The sequence below is a fragment of the Sparus aurata genome, chromosome 10, assembly GCF_900880675.1.
Source record: "Sparus aurata chromosome 10, fSpaAur1.1, whole genome shotgun sequence".
NCBI lineage: Eukaryota > Metazoa > Chordata > Actinopteri > Spariformes > Sparidae > Sparus > Sparus aurata.
The window spans coordinates 32,509,595-32,532,950 of record NC_044196.1 but is presented as its reverse complement, the minus strand read 5'-3'; the positions used below and the strand labels follow the sequence as shown (position 1 = coordinate 32,532,950).

General features: G+C 42.7%; 1 protein-coding gene across 8 annotated transcripts in view; it reads left to right on the top strand.

Annotated features, from left to right (window-relative positions):
* Positions 1-23,136, top strand: part of kcnip4a (potassium voltage-gated channel interacting protein 4a) — a 132,716-nt gene extending 109,580 nt beyond the window's left edge. For 7 of the 8 annotated variants that reach the window (XM_030430387.1, XM_030430383.1, XM_030430386.1 and 4 more), the window contains 7 exons: positions 12,293-12,417; positions 18,548-18,617; positions 19,087-19,157; positions 19,821-19,928; positions 20,916-21,020; positions 21,124-21,186; positions 21,278-23,136. In XM_030430387.1, coding sequence (XP_030286247.1) covers positions 12,293-12,417; positions 18,548-18,617; positions 19,087-19,157; positions 19,821-19,928; positions 20,916-21,020; positions 21,124-21,186; positions 21,278-21,325 — 590 coding nt within the window. In that variant the 3' untranslated portion in view covers positions 21,326-23,136. Of the gene's footprint in view, positions 1-10,858; positions 10,955-12,292; positions 12,418-18,547; positions 18,618-19,086; positions 19,158-19,820; positions 19,929-20,915; positions 21,021-21,123; positions 21,187-21,277 lie in introns of all 8 variants that reach the window. The other variant, XM_030430382.1, reaches the window with a different exon arrangement.
* The last annotated feature ends 220 nt before the right edge of the window (positions 23,137-23,356 follow it).

The following is a 23,356-nucleotide window of genomic DNA, read 5'->3' as shown; positions in this document are numbered from 1 at the left end:
CCCTCCATCACACACACACACACACACACAAGTACACAATTACCCAAACAGGGATGGGATGCTGTGTCAATTTGGACCCGCCCTTTGCTATCATCAGGCAGGAGTGCACAGAGCGCCTTAGCACTGATATCCATCCAACAAAGTAGTTCTCTGCGTGTCCTTGATGGGGATTTATGGTCTGTCGGTGGAGGGAGTTGGTGTCTGAGCACTGAGCTGGGCCGGATTGTCTGTTTTCACTTACAGTAATTAGCAGCTCGTTGCTCTGGTGGGTCAGTGTGCTGGTGGTGGAGTGTTTGAGTAAAACCACAAATTACCTTGATCCCCTCTCTCCTGTCGTTCGGTGCGTCGGATTTGAAACGGGTGGCAAAAACGTTCAGATTTACAAATCAAACGAGCCTGTTTAATTTTTATGATGCAAAATCATGAATGACCTTTCTGCTGCTGTTTGCTGGCATTTAGCTGTGATCTAGCAGTTCTGACGGTGCATGTCATTGATGATCACATCATGTGGGCACAAAGCAGCGCCGGGCCCAGAGTCCAAGGCTGGCGCTGTTAGTCACAGCGGTCTTTAAGTCCTCATCTCTTGAACAGGTATCCATGGTGCTCTGTAAAGTCGGCCACAAGTGAGCGATTAAACGCACTGTCAGATACTGATGTGTGTGCTTCATTTTGTTAAGTGCAGGAGCGGGTACATTTCCAGTACACTCGCACACGCCGGTTTATGGGTTCTCTATAAACCACGCCGCATCCTTATGGGATTGTTTTCTTCGTGGAGTCACACATCACGTCATCAAAACTGAGTCAGCAGAGTTGTTTGGCACCTTTTTTCACTATTACTGATGACGGCATTTAAGATCTGTGCAGTTAGTGTCATTGGAAATGTCCACTGGGAAAATAAATGTTGTTATTACTACAAGTAAGAATGGGAATATGCAAGCAGTTATTGAGTTACAGGTAGTGAAGGGAGAGAGCAGCGAGCAGCTCCCCTGCAAGCAACAATCAACTGGGGCAATTACCTTTTTTCCTATTCTCCATTATGCCGGTTCAGAGCTGTGGCATGATTGACTTAACCTTTGCCTGAGTGTCCTAACTTAAAGGTCCCTCTGGTGTCTTTACAGGGATAAAGAAGGGCAATGCAGAAGAGCTTATTGGACGTAAAAGGACTCTTGCCTGTCAGTTTGAGTCAGGAAGGCAAGGGCAAGTATCAGTCAAGTAATCAATTCTGATGAAAACATCACAGGTAATACATTCTGATAGAAAGAGGATAATGGATGCGTCCGAGCAAAGGTTTTAAAACGGATGATTGCATGCTGAAAGGCTCCCGGTGGAAGGAAGAGGCAGATTGTGTTCTTAAAGATGTATTTAATTAAATGACCTCTGTATCGTAGCAGTGCAGGGAGGCAGTATAATGTACGGTGTCTCTGAAGCACCAGCTCGTGATATTCTCAGATGTTATTAAAACGTGAATGCAGTGTGCTTTAGTGAAGTGAGCCACAGTGTTATTTGACTATGTAGATTGTGGGGGTCTTATTAAGGAAAAAAATGTTGCATAGTTTAAAGGTTTAAGCTTTCGTACCATCTCTAGAGCTTTGAAGCCGCACATATTTATTTTTTAATCAAGGTTATAAAATCAGTACGCTCATTCGGCACGTTCATGGCTTTAATTAGCCAACAAAATGAATAATCATGTTGCCACATGAGTAGCGCAACAATATTTACCATAATTAAACCGAGGACATAGGTTCTCATGCATAATGGAGTGGTTCTTTGCCAACAGTATAGATAATTGCACATTTTTTATCTCTTTTTTTTTCAGCTGGATGGAATATAACAGGCGTGTTTGAACGTTTCTTTTGTGAAGTCTGCACAAAGTCTGCCCTGTTCAAATCGAGTTCACTCATTTCCTTCTAGTGGTTGGGGATAAGTGGTGGAAATAGTCTGGTCCGCCTGCAAACTTCATCAGCTGGGTGCAGTGACGTAAAGAGAACTGGGACGCTGGGAGGGAAAGTGCTGACTTGTAACTGTAGTCAATCTCATTGCCAGTGACTTCTGTTATAATTGAAACCATTTAATGTGCAGGGATAAGTTTTAATTTGCACTGTGTCTGATAAAATATCGCACATTATCAGATGTGGAGCCAGCCAGTCCTAACACACAAATTAAATATATTTTTCTAAGGAGTCAAAGATGGTCTACAGCGCTGTGTTAGGTCTACTGTAGAGGAGGGTAATATTCAGAGTAAACACTCAGAATATCTGAGATTAAAATTGTAAATTCATGTAGAAAAGGAGAATACACTGCGCGATTGAAGTGGTACATTTTCGGGAAAAATGTGATCAATTCTTTCGCCATATGATAAAAAGCATTCGCACTTTGTAGAGAAACGACTCTGAACGGGTTCTGTTCAGAAGAACTGTTTTGGTTGAGGTCATCAGGAACTACAAGGCAGTGGATGCTTATGATGACGTGGTGATTCTGGGCTGACATCAGCGTATAAAAGCCACATTCTCTAACGTGTAATCAACCCTTGGAGCCAATTTGGTTTCATTTTTGGTGATTTTGTTGATATTTATTCCACAGTCGTAGAAAGCAACAGATGCTGTACTGCCCCAGTTTGAACATTCTGTTTGTCCTTTGGCTGAGCTTCGTCGTATAGAGAAAATCAGATCTCAGTCTAAAAGGCTGTTTTGGGATCTTGGGCTGTTTATGTGAAATATAAACAGTGAATTTCTTGTCGGGGTAAAATCCATAAATCCATTAATGCACTTTTCTGGGTGACTGGTGGCAGCATCAGTGCGAGCTTCCTCTCAGCAGCAGGAATATGGATGACTCACTTGGAAATGAGTCATAAAGACTCTCTTCTTTGAGTATCTTGTTTCGTTTTTTGGGAAAACTGAAACTAAACTTTTAAGCTAAAGTGTGAAATCTCCTTCCTTTGTCCCACCTTACGATAATTCCAATGATTGGAGTAAAACAGGGGAAGAGGACCTTTCCTTCCAATGCCGGAGCAAGGTTCCTCGAGATGGACTATTATTGAAACGCTTCCGACTGACAAATGATTGCAATTAAAAGCATAGACTGCTCGCTCCCCCAAGATTCCAATGAATGCCACAGCCCTCTGATGGTGTGTCATTACGGCCAGCATGAGCGCCTGCTCTGCCTCATAAAGAACCTTGGCATCCAGTCTCCAGCGCTCCAGTGAGTGCAGTCGGTCACACTCAGCAAAGGTCAGCATTTTATTTGACGTCCGTCTTACGGCTAAAAGAATTAGCCAATGTGACAGAAAGACACTAGATGCAGTTAGACGGAGAATATTTATTAAACCCGATTCAATTCAGTCTGATTAGAAATCGAGTTATCCCATTAAATGTGAATTGAACTTTTATTGGCGAATTTGGAGCTGGAGCCTCATGCAGAATGACTGTTAGGTCGAAAATGATCATGGCAACAACAGACGAACAGGAAATAAAAGTTGATATTTTAGTGTTATGGGTGATGCTTCTTCTGTGGGACTTACACCATGTATGTATAATTCTGGAGGATTAGTTAAAGGTCTCGCTGCACTTCTGCGCCTCACGGAAACTCGTCCACGTCAGCAAACGTTGCTCCCAAGTGGTGCAATCTTGCACGGAACTGGAGAGAAACAATTTCAAGCGATTAAAGCTTTACACTCCCCACTCTCACCCTGATTGAGACTCTCATCTTCTCAGATTGGATCCGGCCAGCCTTCTCCGATTGAACTAACAAAAGGTTGTTTTTTTTACTCTGACTTGGCTATTTTCCCAATTATTAGTGTATGTGATGGTGCATGCAAACAGTCACTGACACTCAAACTGGCTTGTTCAAACTGATACTATAAAACTATAACGACAAGAAGTGCATTAGCCAAAATGTAATGTAGCTAATTGTTCTAATGGCAGAAAGCGATTGTTAATGTGTCCAATTTGCCAGTAAATCTTTACTGCAGTTTCTGCGTCGTCGCCTTCTGTCTTGCGATAACTAACCTGAGGGGAATAATCACAGCTTCAGATCATTTGGTTGTTAAGACAGATTTATTCTCATTCGTCTTGGACTCAGATCACTTGGATCTGTTTTCCATCGTTGGCAGTAAAGCACAAAAAGTTGATGTCATGTCAAAGGATGAGTAAATTCATGTGTCAGCAGAAAGATTTAAAATGCAAAACAGTGTTTTGTTTTTATCTCCAGGATTGTTGGACAGAAAGGTCTTTGTCGTCTCAGTAATGTGCCCAGTTGGCTTGACCCTGCCTTCCCATTCCTTCTAAGTTGATTCCATTTTTCCCTGCCTGTCATAAAGAACTGCAGGCTGTTTTATTAAATAACAGCACTGACATATCGCTCTCCCCGACTCCAATCTCAGAGCTTATTTGTATTTGGGCACACCAAATGGGAACAAATGGCAGATCCGTATCCACCTCCTTCATCGTCCGTGTGATTTATCTGATATAAAATGAGCCTTTTCGCGACACAGTGGGGCCTGTCTTTAAATTACTTTTCTTTTATTGACTTGGATGTGCTGTTCTAACACTTGCAAAAGCAGAATTGTAATCAGCAGATGTCCACTGTTGGCAGCGCTGGTATTCTGGGTGTCGGCTGTAATTTGTTTTGGAGGCATTAGAAAATATTTGCTGCGACAAAAGGGGAATTCATTACACCTCAGGAAAGGCATTTTATCTTCCGTCCTCTGGCGGATCTGGGTGTGCAATTATTTTTGCACTTCCATTCACGTTCTCACGGTTCTCTTTGTTGATATCAGTTGGCATATTTCTATTGAGTTGTTGTTCTGGCGGAAGCGTAGAGCAGCCACGTGTCTTCTCTAGTGCACAGGGAATGAACAGCGCCTTCTCACCGTGCTTCTGTGCAGATGCAAGATATCTGACCAGAATCCACCCGCCTCCATTTTCTGCACAAACAGTGAGAATTCTTCGAGTTTATGTGAGCAAGTAAAGCTGAGAACCTGAGGCAAAAGATGCTGAACTCGTGGTATTACTTCCAATTTAGAAGTTGCAGAGTATGTATTTCCAAAATTTCCCAACTCCACTGAAGCACACTGAAAGCATTCCTCTGAGCTATGAAAGGTATCACATCTATAAGTGCAATAAATCAAAATAGCCACACGACACTTGTGCCAATTTAGTATTCTGCTGGGCAGAAACGTTGATGTAACTTTGTGTGTGTGTGTGTGTGGGAATTGTGCCAACATGGATAAAATCCACTACTGGCCAGGCTGCCAGACCCTTCTCATGTGCCCTCCTCGTCCCCTGTCTCGCTGGGTGTAATTTCAGTTAATTGCTCGCTGCCAAGAGTCTGTCACATCTGTCCCTGTTCAGCTCAAAAACAACACGCAGCCCTGGGACTTAAACACTGGATGGAGGTGTTAAAGTGAGCCGGCTGTCTGCCCACTGACCCAATAAATATTTGGCATAAACGTAGTCGTGTATCTCCAGGTTCATGCTGATTGGCTTAGATTTAATTTTCCCAAAAGGCTTTTGTGTAATTGACAATATGACAATATGTGACACCATCACTAATAGTGAGTTGACCTTTTGGAGAGATGATGGAGCTTAAATTAAAAATCGAAGGAGTATTGGACCCAAATGTCAGGCATTTAATAAGATATTGTAACTTGTAGTGTGTGACGTTGTTTTAAGGCTTTGCCTTTGAGGGCAGCTATTCCTGAAATTTGACTTTGATGCCATCTGTCTCAAGAACACCAGGAGACAGATTAAGGTGTTATGAGATTAACACCTGGAAACCACTGGCCTTAAGACCTGGTGTTAGGACTGTGCACATGTCAAAATATATATTCATAAATATGTATATAACATTCACTGTTCAATACATCAGTTCAGTCAAGTAATCGTACTGCCAGGGTCAATGTTGTTATTCATTAGCATATGAAATGCTGTTGAAATAAGCCTAAAGATACCAGATAGATTATAAATAAGTTTTAATTTATACAGAAAATGGCATCAAAGGTATTTGGTAACAAACTCCCAATGGAGTAAGACGTTTCCTTAGTCCCATTTTAGATTCAAATCCCAAAATGCACCATAAAAAATCAGTTGTTCGCTGTCCTATCCATCCAATTTAGAAGAAGTGCAAACACAAAGAAAGTCAGACTGTGTCGTTAATAACTCTGCACAACGTGGAGAAATATGTTGCTGATGGTATGTTGGCATCAGGTGGGAATCGTGTATCACAAATGAATTGCTAACTCTGTAAAATAGTTAGTTAATGCTTAATTTCCAGAGTAATTTATAACTCTGTGTTAGGAGTGACATTAAGATGCAGAGAGATGGCAGGGCAGCGCTGGTGTCCACTGCCAGATAAAATCACTCACAGATGATAGAAATAGAAACATCCCAGAAGTGACTGCTGATTATACTGTGCCTTAAGCTATGATACAATCAAACTGAAACCCGGGAATTGAAAGTCCGTATTGAATTAAATACTGCTGTCAGCTTAGAAAGTTACACTCCGCTCATGTCTGACTAATGCTGCTTTTTTTCTGCTTCTGCAAGCATCCATACCTGCTTAGTGGCAATGTTGACATATTTTGCCCTTAAATGCAGAGAAGCAGACAGAGTGCAGCCTTGTGATGAACAAGATACCCCAAGATTGGTGTCTGATTGTTCTGTGTTGTGTTGCCAGGACTTAAAAACAGGCTATATTAGGCGTGAGCTGGACTTGAGATAAGATCAGGATTGACTGGGTTCAGGTTATAAGTCTGTCAGGATGGCGTGTCATCAGCAGTGGGAGCGTATCGATGGGGTGAGAGGGGGTGAGAGGTGCTGATCGGGTCATCAGTGAAATACTGTCTCCATGAAAACCTTATGTAATCAACAGATGCAACCATGATACACTGACTTGTAATAACAGTATTTCAGTAAAGACAACGGTTTGTTCAGATCTGGTTAGTTTAGAAGTGTCAAACACAGTGCGAGCCTCAAAATCTACTGCTGACCTTTCACTGACTGTCGTATTACATTCTGTCTTTTAATTTCATAGGCACGTATTTGTTCCGTGTTGACTTCAAGGATTTTTTTTACTTATTGAATCTGTTTTTCACTGGCTTGGTTAGTTACATGCTGCTGTTTTTTTAGTTAGCACTGTGGCGTGATCCACCACCAGAGTTGCATGCTGATTAGCAAGCGTTAGCATGCTAGCAAGCTAAACTAAGATACGTGATAATATAAAAAATTCCACCTGCTAAAGATCAACATGTTAGCACCGTGAGCATGTTAGCATGTTGACTTTATAGTTTAGCTCACAGTGCAGCCGCACGAAGCAGCTAGCACGAAAAAAAAGTGTGTCATTGTGTTTCATTATTTAATGGGGTTTTCATATTACCTGTGTGGAAACAGGCCTCTGTCTTTTCTAACCAGTGCAACTAAGAGAGGTCACTGAGACTCAATCAATTAGACTAAGTCATCCATCAAGTGTAACACAGAGCCACCGTCCAAGTGTGGTCAAAGATCTTCAGCCCACTCCTGAAGCTGTAAGAGCTCACATGCAGGCCGCTGTCGCCTGTAACACTATCATGTAAACTGTCAGAAGATAAGTTGTGCTTCCGCGGAGTCGTGGCCTACTTTGGTGAGCCCCGCCTTGTTGGCGCCGGGGTGCTAAAAGGACAGCGAGGAGCTGGAGCTAAATCGTATAAGTTAAGACCTCGTTTCAGAGACGCACACACACAAACAGAGGCTTCTGAGGAAAGACACATGGTGCTACTTTCACACACACACACACACACACACACACACACACTGTTTCAGCCTGATAACAGTGGGGAGAAAAGGCTTGTAACAACAAAGTAAGAGAGAAGGAGTGATGACATAAAATGCAGGCTCTGATGAGTGCTGTTGTAAACTATCTTGGCCAATTTCACACAGATTAAACCTCCACTCTCTCCATCATACATCCATTTGATAATTTTCATTTGAATCTGAAGGGGTTTCGGCACTCGCTGTATTAAATCCATCAGCCCCATGTGGACGCCTCCAGGCCATCGTTTGACTCAGTGAACACACAACAAAGATGCAGCGAGCTCAGCAGCTCTGTTCACAAACTGACCCGAGATTTATTGACATCAAGCAGCCATCCGTGGTCGACTGCGAGACATTTTCAGTTTGCGCACGATATAGATTTATCAAATATTTATTAGCCACTCCTTCACGGGTTATTGATCCAGTTGATTTAGGACTAGTGAGGTTTTACCCTCTAGCTTGACTTTACCTTGGAGATAAGCGATTCCTGAATTCCAAGCCTTGAGGGAGTGTAGCTGTTGAAGCGTGATTGATCGGCCCAGGTTCATACTCTCACATTCATTTTTCAGGGTTTAAGCATTTTTCGCGGCTTTGTCGGCGCACTGATGACGAAAATACTGTGTAGTAGACCATTTTATGGCTAATAGTCCACAAAGCTAGTCCCACTATGTCCCCTGGTAATTATGTTTGGCTGAGGCATTTTTCTTTGTTTATAATCCTCCATAGGGCATCCAGTCTCATTCTCTTGTACCGCTGCAGGCTAAAAATGGCAAAGGCAGCGTTGTGACTCCTGGTTAGATTTGTGATGAGCTGTACAGTTACAGCTGCAACCTGCCATTAATACAGCTGTCACTCAAGCAGCTGCTGCGGTCTGTTTTTTCTCTTTCAAGGAAGGCAAAAGTATGGCATGGCTTTGTGTTTGCACGTTAAATGCATAGACTCCATAGAATCCTCTCTGTTTGCTTGATACGCTGGATTCTTCAGGACAACACCCATCGATGTTTTATAGGGCCTTTGACCTTTGTGGGCGAAGTGCACCAGGGCACAGCGGGGAGGCGCTCTCTACATTATCACACACATACTCAAGCGCCAGATCCATTTTGTCAATAAACTAAAAGGGCAAAACATTAATCAGACAGCCGTGACTGCATGCTCTTTTCCCGTCCGATTAAGCGCTGCGTCGCTCATGCTCTGCTTTATCCCACTTTAGAGGTCCGCTTTTTTTATTGCCTTCATGTTCGTTCAGCTTCTCGCCACCGGTCAAGCTTTCAGTTCTACCGGTGATGGCACAGATTGTATGATTTAGCTCTTTCACCGTGTGCGCTAAACCCAAACTCACCCAAACCTCACCACAATGTCCTCGAGCTCTGAGGGAGGAAATATCTCTCTTGAACTATAATGCTTCAATATAAAAACCATCCTGCTGTCAAGACCAATATGACTTGGTAACAAAAGCAGCATCTGTCTAGTTCAGCCTCAGTGCGAGCGCTCAGACGCTTCCTCCCCACTGAGCGAGGAAGGAAGTGTCAGCCAGGTAACAAGAACAGATGAGAGCGTCACCGTATCTCTTCATCCTCTAAATCTCAAAGTTATTGTGTCATTATTGAGGGCAGCAGGAAGCGGCCTTTCAGCCGACAGCATCACCAGTTTTCTTTTATGAGAACTGTGTATGTACATTGTGCCACATCTGAGCCAAGAGCTTTCAGCCATCTGCTCTGTGTCTGTGCCGTGTTTACACTGCGAGGGTGAAAAAGGCTGAGACGGGATTTTTAACTGTGCAGACTTTTCTGTCCGTGCCAGCTCGGTGTTAAAAAATGTCGGCGCGATTAGTGCTGAGGAAGTGCAGGCAGGCATTTATGACAAAGTATATCTTCCTCGATTCTGATATTGATTTTTTGACGAGCTTAGGACATCCCTCTTTACTGAACTGACCCACGCTCGCACCACAACAAGCCTTTCCAGGTATCATTTTTCTCTTGCCCAGTTTCACACTGAGCCACGGACAATTTTCCACTGGACCCGCCATGATGTTGCAGACCAGGTTGGAGATTTACGACACAATTTTCACAGCCTGTATTCGGTGATGTAATTGTTACCATTTCGCCCCTTTATAGCCCGGGTTTATAGAGACCTCTTACAACTCCCACCGGCCATCTTGACGCTAGGTTGGCTGGTTGCAAACATGCCGTGAGCGCTACCTCTGCTACAATGTTGTGTCTGCAATCGCAGCCTGTAAATTAATTGAGTGTTGGCGTGATTGATAAATGGTTCGAGGGGAGCTCGTTCTGAAGCCCACTGCTGCCATCAAACCGTACACTAAATTTTTCAGAACAGCCCGGAGCAAAAGGGGAAATAGGCTGTGAACTTACTAGTTAATGACTTTATTTCTCACAGTGCTGTGAATTGCGGTCATCATTTTAAACCTAGTATACGCCACTTTACTAGTGCACCAAGCCGCCTTTGTTACACCGACAGGATGTGCTTTTGTCAAAGCAGCATGCTCGACAGTGTGTAAAAAGAGTTGACACCTGATGACTCTAAATGACTCCCTGACACGAGGTCACGGGCTCCGTATCCTATTCACAGCATGTATTTTACAGTGATGACCTGCAGCGTGCACGGAGACTCGTCAATAAGTAATGTAACCTAGTGAACTAGTTATAGATGTCTTACAGTGATGCAATATTTAGGCAGCCATGAACTTGTAATTCACCTTGAAAAAGAGGGAACTACTCTTGCCATTACATTATTACATTATTCCTCAGATATCATAAGTTTTTATTTTACCCAAAAATGCAGCAGAAGCCGGAAAAACCAAAAAACCAAAACCAATAGGTGAGCTCGCGTCCAGACGTTTTTTTAGTCGACCAAATTCGAGAAGCTTCCTGGTGCAGCTCTAAACTAAATACAGTGCCAGATACTGTGTTGTTGTCCTGAAGAACCCAGCTGTGAAATAGCCCTCTGTCTATTTGAACTACAACACGCTCCTCGCCTCCTGCATGTCCAGTTTCCGAGAATGTACCGAGGCTGTTAGTTATCTGGGTAACTGTCAGACCTGATGCTGTATTTCCCAGGCTACCCTCAGATTGTCCACAAGCGCGGGGTGAGAGCTCGACTCATGAGGCTCTTTCCATGCTCCACGACTAAAAAGTCATCTTCCAGCAATCAAAGCAAGTGGCTCTTCCCAGGCTCTCTCCCTCTCTCTGTCTTTCTCTGTGATGATTTGTTTTGGGTTTTTTTTTTGTTGTTGTCTCAGATGCTTTTCCTTTTTTTCTGTAGCTTTTCTCAGTATGGGTGCAGACACTCAGTATAAGCTTTAGTCACACAGGATTCATATAACATTGTTTTTTTTATTTCCCCCACTGTTTCACATGGAACATTCTGGTTTTGCAGTTCAAGTAATAAGACTCCTCGATGATTGTGTGTTTGATCGTGTGATTTGATTTAATATTTCTACGCAGGTTTCAGTGTTTTCTCACAACTTCTGGACACATTTTGATGATGAGAATCCGATGAAACGGCTGTTTTATCTCCTTGTGGTTTATCACTTAACATCACCTATGAAAACAAAGCATTAGCTCCATACCAGCAGGTTAATTGTGCTCTGTTAGAGGATGTGGCCTTTTAGTTGCAGACCACAATAAAACCCTTGAAGCTAATGAGGCGTTTAGACAGTGTGTCACACTTCAGGTATGTGAGACGCCCTGCGCCAACAAGACAAGTCTCAAAAGCTGCGCTGCAAGCACAGTGCAGTCGGTGACAGGGCCAGGACAGCATCTGCCATCATTACAGGCCCATTAAAAGTATGAGCAGGTTCAGCTGCCCTCCCTCATGCCACGAGGACTTAGTTCTGGGGTCGCTATAACACTAATTGCCACTGCTGTCGTGTGTGGTGTAGAGAAGAAGAAGGCATTCAAAACTTTGTTTATTTTGTCAAGTAATTTTTTGCATTTGCATAGGCGCTGCTCAAATGTAGAGAAAATAACTGAGACATTGAATCACCTGGAATTTGTGGCCAGTTCATGCCAAGAAGTTGCAAATGTCTATGATAAAGGTACCCAGCAGAGTTCTTTCACCATTAGTCGTGCTAAAGAGCAGGTGTTAGTAGAGTGCATGCACACAATCCTGCTGCTGGTTACACATCATTTCAGTGATTGAGAGTAGGCAGGAACACCAGAGGAAACACAGCAATGCACCTGCAGAGACAGGAAGAAGAACACAAGCTAGCCAACATGGCTGTAATTTAAAACACAAGCTTTGCAAGTGTTTTAGCAGCAAGGGAATGTATTCAACACATTTGCTCGACCAACAAGAACACGATGTGTTTTGGTGAGAAACACTGAATATAAACATTTGTTTATTAACCAGAAATCTCCACAGAGCAACTTTAATTTGCTGATATATGGAACTGTAGTGGGCTCTATGAAATTCTGGCCACAAAAATGCTAATTTGCAGAGCGTGTCACGGGCGTCTGTTCACATCTGACCCTCTTCCTCCTCCCCTCCAGATAGCGTTGAAGATGAGCTTGAACTATCCGCGGTCCGCCATCGCCCAGAGGGCCTGGAACAGCTTGAAGCCCAGACCCGTTTCTCCCGCAAGGAGCTTCAGATCCTTTACCGCGGCTTCAAGAACGTAAGTGACAAGGCAAACATGCATGAAGTAGAGCTCAGTGGGCTTTTGTCTCCCCTGGACATCAAACAACATGTTTTCCTTTGAATTCATTCGATTTTTTTCCCGTCTTTACATCTTTAGCGGCAGGGGTGTTACTTTGGACAGCTCCTCTTCTTTTGAGTTCTCATCACTATTCAGTGTGCACTGTGTTTGTGTAGCAGCAAAGTAATAATCAAGCATCTGAGGAATACCTTTTTACTGGATCATCTACATCTCATACTAAAATGAATTATACCAAATTCCAAAAATTTTAATTTCTGTACATTGTTCACTGTGCCAAAGATAATGAGGTCATTTCTCGAACACGTTGTGGAAGATTACCGATGAGTAATCAGGTCGAAGTCCTCCAGAGCAGCCCATATGAAACCGCTTCACTTCATTGTCACCTCTGGTGTGAGGCGTAATGAGACGACCCAGAATTAACTCAACCCAAATTGTCTGGCAATGAACGAGAGCGGGACTGCAATGAGTCCTGTGATGGTGAAGCTCCCAGCGGGCTTCAGTTTCCTGTTGAGCCTGCACTATGCTCCAGTCAAGTCCCTGCAAAGCCTGCCCATTAGTCCGCTTCCACTGGAGACAGAGTACGAGGTAAGAAGTGTACTAATGAGGCCTTTAATTTGTGCCGCACACTCTGCCTGACTTCTTCTGTCACAGAGGGAGAATATAAAGCATATGATTATCGGCACCTCCCATTTTTTGTTTTTTGTCATTACAGATTTTGCATTTTATTTTTAGCCGCACTAGCAGCACAGCTCGAGGGATGTTGACGCCAGACAGTCAACCGAAAATATCAACAGCTGTTAGATGGACGTTCATGGTGCCCAGAGGATGAGTCCTGTTGACTTTGGTCAAGGCTTGGCTTTTTATCTGGCACCACCAGCAGGTTTTTCTTACATTGAAATATCTCAGTCTGCATGATGGATAGGCACACATCTTTGGACTTACAGGTCATTACAGGTCAGCTTTGTTGGAAGTGAAGCCAGTGTGGAAGTACCTTCTTTCTAGTCTAACTGTATGGAAGCTTATGAGAAAATGACCGTACTTCTCACTTCACTTATTACCTCAGTAAACAGTTCCCTAATGAGTTTATGGTCTCAATCGCTAGTTTCAAGTCTTCCTCAAGGCAGCATGACGTTCATTTTGTAATTTAAAGCTGTACTCTGTGTTTAGTGCTAATTCGCAAATCACTGGCACTAGCAACAACCTGCTAAATGTCATCCTGCTAACATTGTCGTTATGAGCATGTTGCCAATGCTGATGTTAGCATTTAGCTCAAAGCAAGTACAGCCTCTCCTCACTGAGCACCTGGCTGTTTTTTTTGTTACTTGGTGTGCTAAGAATAAACCTCCTTTTTGTTTTATTCAGAGTTACTCATCAATGCTATGTAATAAGACAGATGCTATTGGGGCAGAAGTCCAAATTTCAGAAAGAGTCATGATGCTGCAATTACAGCTACAAAACAGCTTTTGTCCGTCACTGAGTCTGTGATGTAGCTCAGCTCACTGCCAGGGTCAAACAGCTCGTCTCTGTCGTGCCCCCACCCGGTGACACTGGCAGAATAAATGTGAGCTTTTAAGGCCAGCCAGACTAATAGAAGCTGGCGCGGTCCCAAGATGAGAAATTTGGCCCTTTGTCCTTGTCGACCAGTCTTTCGAAGCAAATCAAATGTCTTTAGGTGGCAGGACGAGGGCATTCGTCTTGACAATAAACTTGTCATTCACTTGTAGAGCAGGTGGTCAAAGTGGAGCTTTGTCTGAGATCCAGCAATCTAGCAGGGAGAAAAATAAGACCTCTGACTCTGCGTCTGGCTCTGTGTCTGGCTCTTAAGGTGGAAATTGAGAAAAGGTCACCTTAAAAGGTGTGAGAGAGTCCATTGTGTCATAAATCCCATGACCCCAGATTACAGGAAATAACACAATATTGTCCTCACGTCCCGACTAAATCTTCTGGGCTTTCACAGTTCACAGTCAGGGTCATCGCCTCGGGCATGAGATTAAGATCTCATAGCTTCTGTTCCATCAGTGACGATGCCGCTGTTCACAGGTTTATTTCATTCCCCACACTGCTTATTGCCACTTCGCCTCCCTGGACTCGGAAGAGGAATTTGACAGTATTTTTTTGTTTTATTATCACGGATGAGCAAATCCTGCAAGCTTATCAAACGAATACAAATCCATTCCCTGACCTCTCGCTGTCTAATGGGATTGACTCTGAATAATTGGTAATATGGAACAACGTGCGAGGAGAAGACAAACTCATTTGTTATATTCTACAAAACATACAACTTCTTATATTCTGATTGGATTTGTCCATTATTTCTGTTTTGATTTAGAGGTGGATAATAAAAAAAACCAAAAAACTATAATTGCATCTTCACAAACTCCATTAACGTCCATGTTTCCCTCAGACGCTCTACAATATTCCTTAGGTTATAAATGTAAAATATCCTAATGTAAATGATGTTGTGTCCTTAATGGGGTGATCTGTGCTTCACTGAGGCAAAGAAAAATGCATTATGAGAAAAAACGAGCTTTCTCAAGTAAAGTTGATATTTAATGGCTTTTGTGAAGAGCAGTTTGTGAATGAGGTCCTGACTTTTAGCTTCAGCCACATCAAAGTTTACCCTGATGGGACTCCAGGGCAGCTCAGCGACTGTGAACTATTTCACTAAACTTTAAATTGAATTGCGGAGAAACCGTGACTTGTGCGTGACGATAAGCTAGATAACACACTGGCTTCGGTTTCAATTGGAAAAAAAAAATTGCCTCGCTGGCCAATGTCACCATCAGGCTGAACAGAGACGATGAAATATGATCTTGAAATATGTTTTTTTCAGGATGAATTAGAAAGGTTAGACGAAGAAGCCGACTTGGAACACAGCCATTCGTATATTACTGTCACACTTAATCTGTGTGTTATTAGTGTTGACAGGTGTAATTGCCCATCTGTGTACGGACACACACACACACACACACAGGCGTGCACAGACGCTACAAGCGAGCGGAAATTGCATGTTTTAAAATCTCCCCCTCCTCTCTTTAAGTAGTTAATTACATGGCCTTTTTCTCGCGCTACTTCAACAAAAGGTTGACTGTTGACAACCCATCCGCTGCAATGGAAAGCACATAAACAACGCTCTAATTAACAGAAGCTCCACTCCGGCAGCACAGAAACATCGCTGAGCGTGGATGTGTTCCATGTTCAAGGTTTTTTTCCTCACATTGCTGAACACCTCTGAAGTCTTCGCTGTGATATCACCAGGAAAACGTCGGGATGTTAGGAGGCAGATGAGAAGATTATCACTCGAGTGTCGGTGAATAAGAGGCCACAGACGGGAAGGATTAGTTTTGTAAGCTTGTTTTTACGGATCAAACAAATGGCAGATGTATCTCCCCCTGTTGCACCATCATCAGTCTTGTTAGCCTAACTTGCAAATGTTAGCATTCTTCGCGTTTGCATGCTGACATTCACATTCAGCTCAAAGCACTGCTGTACGGCCTCACAGACCTGCTAGCATGCTAACAAGTTTAAACCCTCTGATGTCACCCATTGGTTTGTGGGCTATTCTTTGGCATTATAGCTATTACCTCCTTCCTTTTTTGGAGCCAGAACTTACCATATTTTGACGAGAGGGCGGAGCTGGGTGTTATATTTTCACTGAATAGGAGGATGAGGTAGCCACGCCCTAAAGTAAACCCTGTTTTATCGTCCATTTTACTCTAAATGGGAACAAAACTTACAAAAAGCACATCATAGTGTATCAAAGAAGACTTGAAACCAGCGACTCATTTGGAAACTGTTTACTGAGGTAATAAATCAAGTAAAAAGTAGGGTCATTTTCTCATAAGCATACGCAAAATCCAGCGGAGTCATGATAATATTTACCAAGAACACAGCTTGAATCCTTTTCTCAACCCATTCCACTATCGGCCATATGATTCAGATGCTCCTCAGTCTGTCTGCCACGGCCACAGAGAGTCGTCCTTCCACACGCTACATCATTTGGATTTATGCTCCAGTTTAATGTGAACAGCACCACAGACTCTGCAGCCTCCCAGACTTTATTAGATCAGGTTTGCAAGGACTGCCAAAACGGTAATTTAGAGACCGACTCGCGCACATTCTGTCTCCCTAACTTCCCCAAAAATTCTTGACCTCACCTCACCCCACAAGATATGCAACTGGGTCTGCGAGACGACACAAGAAGAAGAAGAAGAAGAGGAGGAGGAGGAGGTGGAGGTGGAGTGTCAGGGGACTCATGCAGACAACCTTGCAGCATCCTCCTTAGCTTGAAACAGGAGGCGCCCGTTTGAAGCAAAGCAACACGGTTTCATCTGTGTTTTTTTCACACCCACAGCTCTGTTTCTCAAAGTGGCTGCTCAGAAATGGTCACAGGAAGGAGGAAACCCATCGTACCCTCTGATTCTTACTAGTTTGCTCACACTGGGGAAATAGCTCGTCTCTCACATCCCTCATCATCCCAGAAATTACTGGCTGCAGCAAACTCGCTTCAACTGAAGTGAGATTGAAATTAAATTGTTGTAAACATTTAATTTAGACATGCAGTAGCGCATAGGAATATCTTCACAATGTCTTTATTTTCTGGCCCATGATTTCAGTATAAACTGTATCAGAGAGGTGTTGGTGTTATTTCGTCCACTCCAGGTGCCGTCGGTTCCTTATCTTTGATTTGTTTCTGCAGCCTCCGCTTCGGCCGGTTTATTTTCTTGTATAGAAAACCCAGAGGCACATGTGCCTCCTGATTTGGAAATTTCACAATATAGGCGGAGCATTTCCGCTGTTCCAAAGATCCAATATCCTGGCCGAGCGTGCAGTGTGCAGCGTCGCACCAAGCAGAAATTGAACCTGCAACACTCGCTGTCTTTATCACCAAGCTGCTCTGTGCAAGGTCATCCGCCAAGTCTTTGGTCGGCCCTTTTCTTTTAAAAGAGACAAACAAGTGGCGTCATTCTTGGAAGTGTGTGTAAGAGTATTCAGTGTTTTTCTCTGAATGCTGCCAGACAACCACAGGTGGGTGACTTTGAATGGCATCTATTGAGGCTCAGATGGTTTTCATACTGTCTAGAAAATCTGAAGGACGGAAGCGACAAAAATGAAAAGACGAGTCCTTGATAGAATGAAACGCTGTTCTGAGGGAAACTTTTCTTGATGTACAAGCGAATGAAATGGACTGCTAGCTGCACAGTCCACCAAGCTAACTAGCTAACTGCAGCTACATTTAGCAGCAGTAACTGGTTACTGTGGCAACAAAGTTACCATGAGGAAGCTCCATAAATCACCCTGGCACCGTAATCTTGTGTGTTTCACTGCTCTATCGGCTTGAACATGTCAGTGTTGCTGCACCTTTAACCACTCAAGTTCTGTAAATACAAGATTTTCAGCTGCTCTTTAAAGAAAATATCGATATCTAATTACTGTTTATAAAAGAAACCTTTGCCACCATTGGGTGGCTGTCTTAAATTCAGCCTCTTAAATGATAAAATCCCCTAAAAAAACATACTTTAAAGTTGCAATATGTAAGAATTTTGGTCGAAAACACTCAAAACTAACTAATCTTATCAACAGAATGTGAAGGAGTAACAGTTTCTACATTACGAAATCTATGTAATGTTTGCAAAGCATGTTTAGCATGCTAACCAGCTAGCCTCATTTCCTTCCAAAGCTCCTGTGCTAGCAGCTTCCTGTCCGGACTGCTAACTGCACAGCTAACTGAGCTAACTGAGCTAACTAGCTAACGACATTAATCAGGTGGTTTTCTGCCTGCCCAATTTTTACATATTGCACCTGTAAGACAAAATAGACCATTTGTCTCAACAAAAGGTGAAAACATATTAATACATACATTAAAACATTTATTAGAAATATAATCTTCTTAATTCCCTGTCATTGGAAAAGTTCAACCACTGGGAAGTGATTTATTCAGTGAAGTGTGAGCATTGGAGGCTTCAAGTTTCAGCCACACCACTTGTATAAACTGTCTTACACTCAGGTTTAATGGCAAAGAGTAATAAATCACGGACTCTTTAATATACACGCTGATTGACCGGTGCAATTCCATTTTGTCCCGCAGGAATGCCCCAGCGGAGTCGTCAACGAGGAAACCTTTAAAGACATCTACTCACAGTTCTTCCCACAAGGAGGTTCGTGTCATGTTCTCATTCAGAAGAAGCATCTGCGTCTGGTCTCCCCTGTGTGCTGGACGTCCCGGAGTACTTTCAGTTAAACTTCCATCCCAGAGAATGTGTCTGAGAGAGAGGTGGTGGTGGGAGTAAGCCGCCTGGAGTCGCTCCGCTGTTGGTTCTTATCAATATGCAAAGACTCTAGTCGAGGACCAAGAGAGAAAACATTAGGAGGCTTTGATATATCTGTTCAGAGAGACCAGTAAACATAATAGCTCACCACACAGGAAGCAGTGAGAGAGCTCTCAGCTCTGAGCACATTGTTCTCTAATCTTATCATGAAAGAAGGAAAAAACAAATTGTGAGGAGCGTTCGTCTTTGAAGTCACTTTTCCAAAACTCTCCTGCGAACCAGCCACCGTGTTGGAGGAGGTGTTGATTGAGCTGTAGTCACGGCCGACGTGTTTTTTGACTCTGTTTGTCTGTTGCAGATGCTTCGACATATGCACACTTCCTGTTCAATGCATTCGACACAGATCACAACGGCTCTGTGAGTTTTGAGGTAAGCCAAGTGTCGTCTTAAGGCCGTTTTCTAATGTCGCATTAAGTCCATGATTGCGTGTGAGCCGATGAGAGGAATTGTCTTTCGTATCAAAAACTCACATGCTGACATGTGTGGGTTAAAGATGTCCAAAGAAGTGAGCCCATCACCTACAGATATTTATCAGTTCTAACATGTTGGACCCTGCGGACCCCTGAGGCGTCACACTGAAGAATTATGCAACCAGCAATTTTAATTTAGTCCAAGCCAGTCTACTTGAGATGCTATCAACACGTGATTAATATTTATGAAGGGCATATATTTGCTTATTAGGACAGAAAAGCTGTCATTATGCCAAACCAGAGCTTCTCTTGCTAATGTGCGAGTCCATTCTGTTCAGAAGTACGGGGATTCCCTTAGGGCCCGCGCAGATTATGAGTCGGCTAATAATTTGAATAACGAGGTATTTTCTGATTTATGGTGCCGGCGCACTTGCTGTTTCATCATTTCCTTCTCATTAATGCCTGACCATGACATCCTTTGCGGAAAATGTTGATGTATGAAGTCAGCTGAAAAAACCTCCTGTATTCAAAATACTGTTGATACTTCATGTATTTTTTATTTTACCTTGTAGTACTTGCTTAGAAAACGCTTGTTATTAACATGTGTTTTGTTCCTCTGCAGGATTTTGTGATGGGCCTCTCAATCCTCCTGCGAGGCACGATCCAGGAAAAACTCAACTGGGCTTTCAACCTGTACGACATCAATAAAGATGGATATATCACTAAAGAGGTGCGTGCCAACAGTGAAATGTCACCAGACGATTCCCAGTTTTCTTTAAAGAAGATGATCTTTTCATAACTGGGCTGTTTATGCACGAGAAAGCTGTAAATATGATTTAGAAATTGCTGTCTTGCTTTTGGTTGCTCTCATGTTATCATCTCATATTACCACTGCCAACTTGTTTTTATCACCCCTTATTATTCTATTTAATGTGTTTTGACATTATTATCCCCTGTGAAGCACGTTGAGCTGCAATTTATGTATGAATATTAAAGGTGCTATGTGGATATTTCTTTTTATTAGTAGTAGTTTTGCTGGCAAATGAGCGGAGAGCTCTGGGTGTAGGAAACACAAAGAGGAGTTAAAATAGACGCTGTGATGATAGAAAGCTGGTTGAACATCTGCAGAGTTTCCCCTTAAAGTGGTTGCAAGTGTTGCTGGTGGTGTGATGTAGCCATGCAGGGAGTTTTGTCTCATTTGTTTTGCTAACTGCATTGAACATCGACTTAAGGATGAAGAGTCTACAGCGTCGCATCTTAGCTTTGTAGTTTAGCATATTAGCATGCCAACATTTGCGAATTAGCAGTAAACATGTGCAGTGCAGGCTGATTGTACACATTAAGACAAATATAAGATCTTGCAATTTGATCGAACAGTTTTCAGTCTTGACTGAAGTTGTCACTTGAGCCGCACTGCTCACTGCCTTTAAAGCTCAGCGGTGACAGTTTGACGCCCTGTTACTCGCTGTAAAGTTTTCACGGAGACTACTCCTGTCAGCTGAAAGTAGTTTCAATAAAACACGTCTACAGTGAGGTCAGGGGATGATAGAGACATTATTTCTCTTCGCTTCACAAATAAATTTCCATTCGTCTTAATTATATTGCAGCAGCAGAAATATCCGAGGGTAGCTCGACGTCTCAGGCACATACGAGTAAACGTGCCTGCATTGCTTCCCATTGGAATGTTTTCTGAACAGCTCTTTTCTGTGCGTCGTAGGAAATGCTAGACATCATGAAGGCCATCTACGACATGATGGGAAAATGCACATACCCCGTCCTCAAAGAGGAGACGCCTCGTCAGCATGTAGAAGTCTTCTTTCAGGCAAGTGTGTTGTTGGCAGCGCTCGCCGCTCTGTCGCTGTCAGTCACAGCAAAGAGGCTTTAGAAAACCCCTCTTCATCATTATCTTTTCCTCTCTCCAACAGAAGATGGATAAAAATAAAGACGGGGTGGTGACCATAGACGAGTTCATCGACTGCTGCCAAAATGTAAGCTGGACATCCCGACACATCTCTTTCCCCGACTGTTGGCGCGCGATGCGTTTTTTTTCTCATCACATTGTTTTCTTTCTGTGTGCAGGATGAAAACATCATGCGATCAATGCACCTCTTTGAAAATGTTCTTTAACTCTTGGCTGACGGTGGAGCCTTTGGAAGAGAACACCATCTTTTAGCTTGGCCCGATAACTGACTTGGACTCATACTGTGTACAGAGTGCTATGCAGACTTTTGACCGTAGATAAGATATCGTTCATTCCTGTGGGGCCACAAGTAGGAGTAGGCAAAAAAAAAAAAAAACCGGTGCGAACACTCTGGAATGAGTTGCCTCGTGAGCATTTCATTGAATTGGTAGAATAAACATCTTCGCTTCAAGGTTGAATTCCGACTCCCGTCTCTGGAGCGTCTTTCTCTTCACTGCGAGCTGCGATAGCCTTCAACTTTCTAAACACACGCGAGACACATTTCTGATAAAGTGGTTCCGACCGGCTCCTGGTATCTCTGTTGCAGCCTTGATTTATTTACTGCCGAGTGAAATCACTGTGACTTTATACAGCTTGAAAAAAAAGAAGCGGCTCTCAACTCCAGAGTGTTCTCACCCCGACTTTAGAAAACCATCGTGGTCCGTCTTTTTCTTTGCTCTTTGAGGGATACACGTCGAGGAAAAAGATTACCAACACATCCACTGTACCGTTTTGAACTGTACATACTATAGATAAAAAGCATTAGATAAGAACTCTATGAGGAACTTTTCAACTTTGTTCATGTTTACTTGCCAACTAGAACGAGACAACACAAGGATTGTATTGATGTCAAAAACCGGACCATAATATCGATGGTTTGTCTACAGAAGCACACAGGTAGCTATATTTACCATGCGTATAACATTAGATAAGTTTGTCACCGGATAAATGCTGCTTTAAGTGTATTTCAGTTCTACCCTATGTATGGATATTCCCTGTAAAGTAACCCATCCATGTTTTTATTCTGTTTCTGAAGCACTGTTGGGGAGTTTACACTGAGAGCAGTGCTGGAGGTTATTTATATGGTATTATGGTCGTTGTACAAAAAAACAAATTGTCAGATGTACAGTATTAAATTAAATTTTTGCTTTCGGGTGAATCGCAGGTCTTTAGATTTGTAATTCATAATTCAGACACTGTCGCTTTGTATGATGCTCTGTTTTCCTCCTCCCTCTCTTCGTCCTGTGGGCTGACGTCCGGTTTGCCCACACCTTTTTCCACCTGATTGGTTCCTGCTGCCTGTGAATAAAAGCACCGCTTGGCCCCAAAATGTGAGGAAAATGAAAATGCAAGGCATGCTGGGTTAGAAAAGTCTGGCTCACTGACTTCCTCTTGCTAAAACTACTGGATCACTGAGAGAAGTTTCTGGACGTTCTGTGAGTAATTTAAGTGTGTTAAAATCTGACTTTTTCCATCTTTTCCAACATCGACTTGGGACGACGGATACAGGAAGTTGAGAAATGGCTGAATTTTTGGTGAATATTTTGCAGCATTTGACAGTTTTACTGTTTATGTCACTACACTGTATTACGGTTAAAAACATAAAGATCTCCTCGGTGTGATCATCCGTTCATTTAGTAAAGAACACAGCACATTTTTCTCAGTTGTATTCTCGTGTAATTAGAGGTCGTGTGTATATTTCTATCCAGAAAAAGCATCAAATCTGCCATTTTTCCCCCGTTAATTTGTGTTTGTGTGCCTTATTGTTTGTAAAATGTTTTGAGAGCTCAGTTTTTATTCTCAGAAACATCATTTTTGCAACGTTAACCCACAATATCACCCCAGTGGATGTATAAACTGACTTTCTGAAAAACAACAAAGCATTTCTACATTTCTTCTGTAAATAATACCTAAAGCTCGAAAGTCAGCATCTTCTGACAAAAGTGAAAAAAAATAAACTATACACCTCAAACTTCCACATTTGTGTTAAATGGCTTCATACACATGAAAGGCTGCAGAGTACTACATGTTTGAATATGTTCACCAAAACCACAACTGATGGATTTCCAGCAGTGATCACGTTACAGGAACACTTCAGCACATCGTCCTAATGGTTTTTTTTTTTTATTTGAACAGGACAAAAACTTAAATTCAGACCAGTTGAGTTCCATCTTTACAAGCGTTTCTGTAAGATGTTA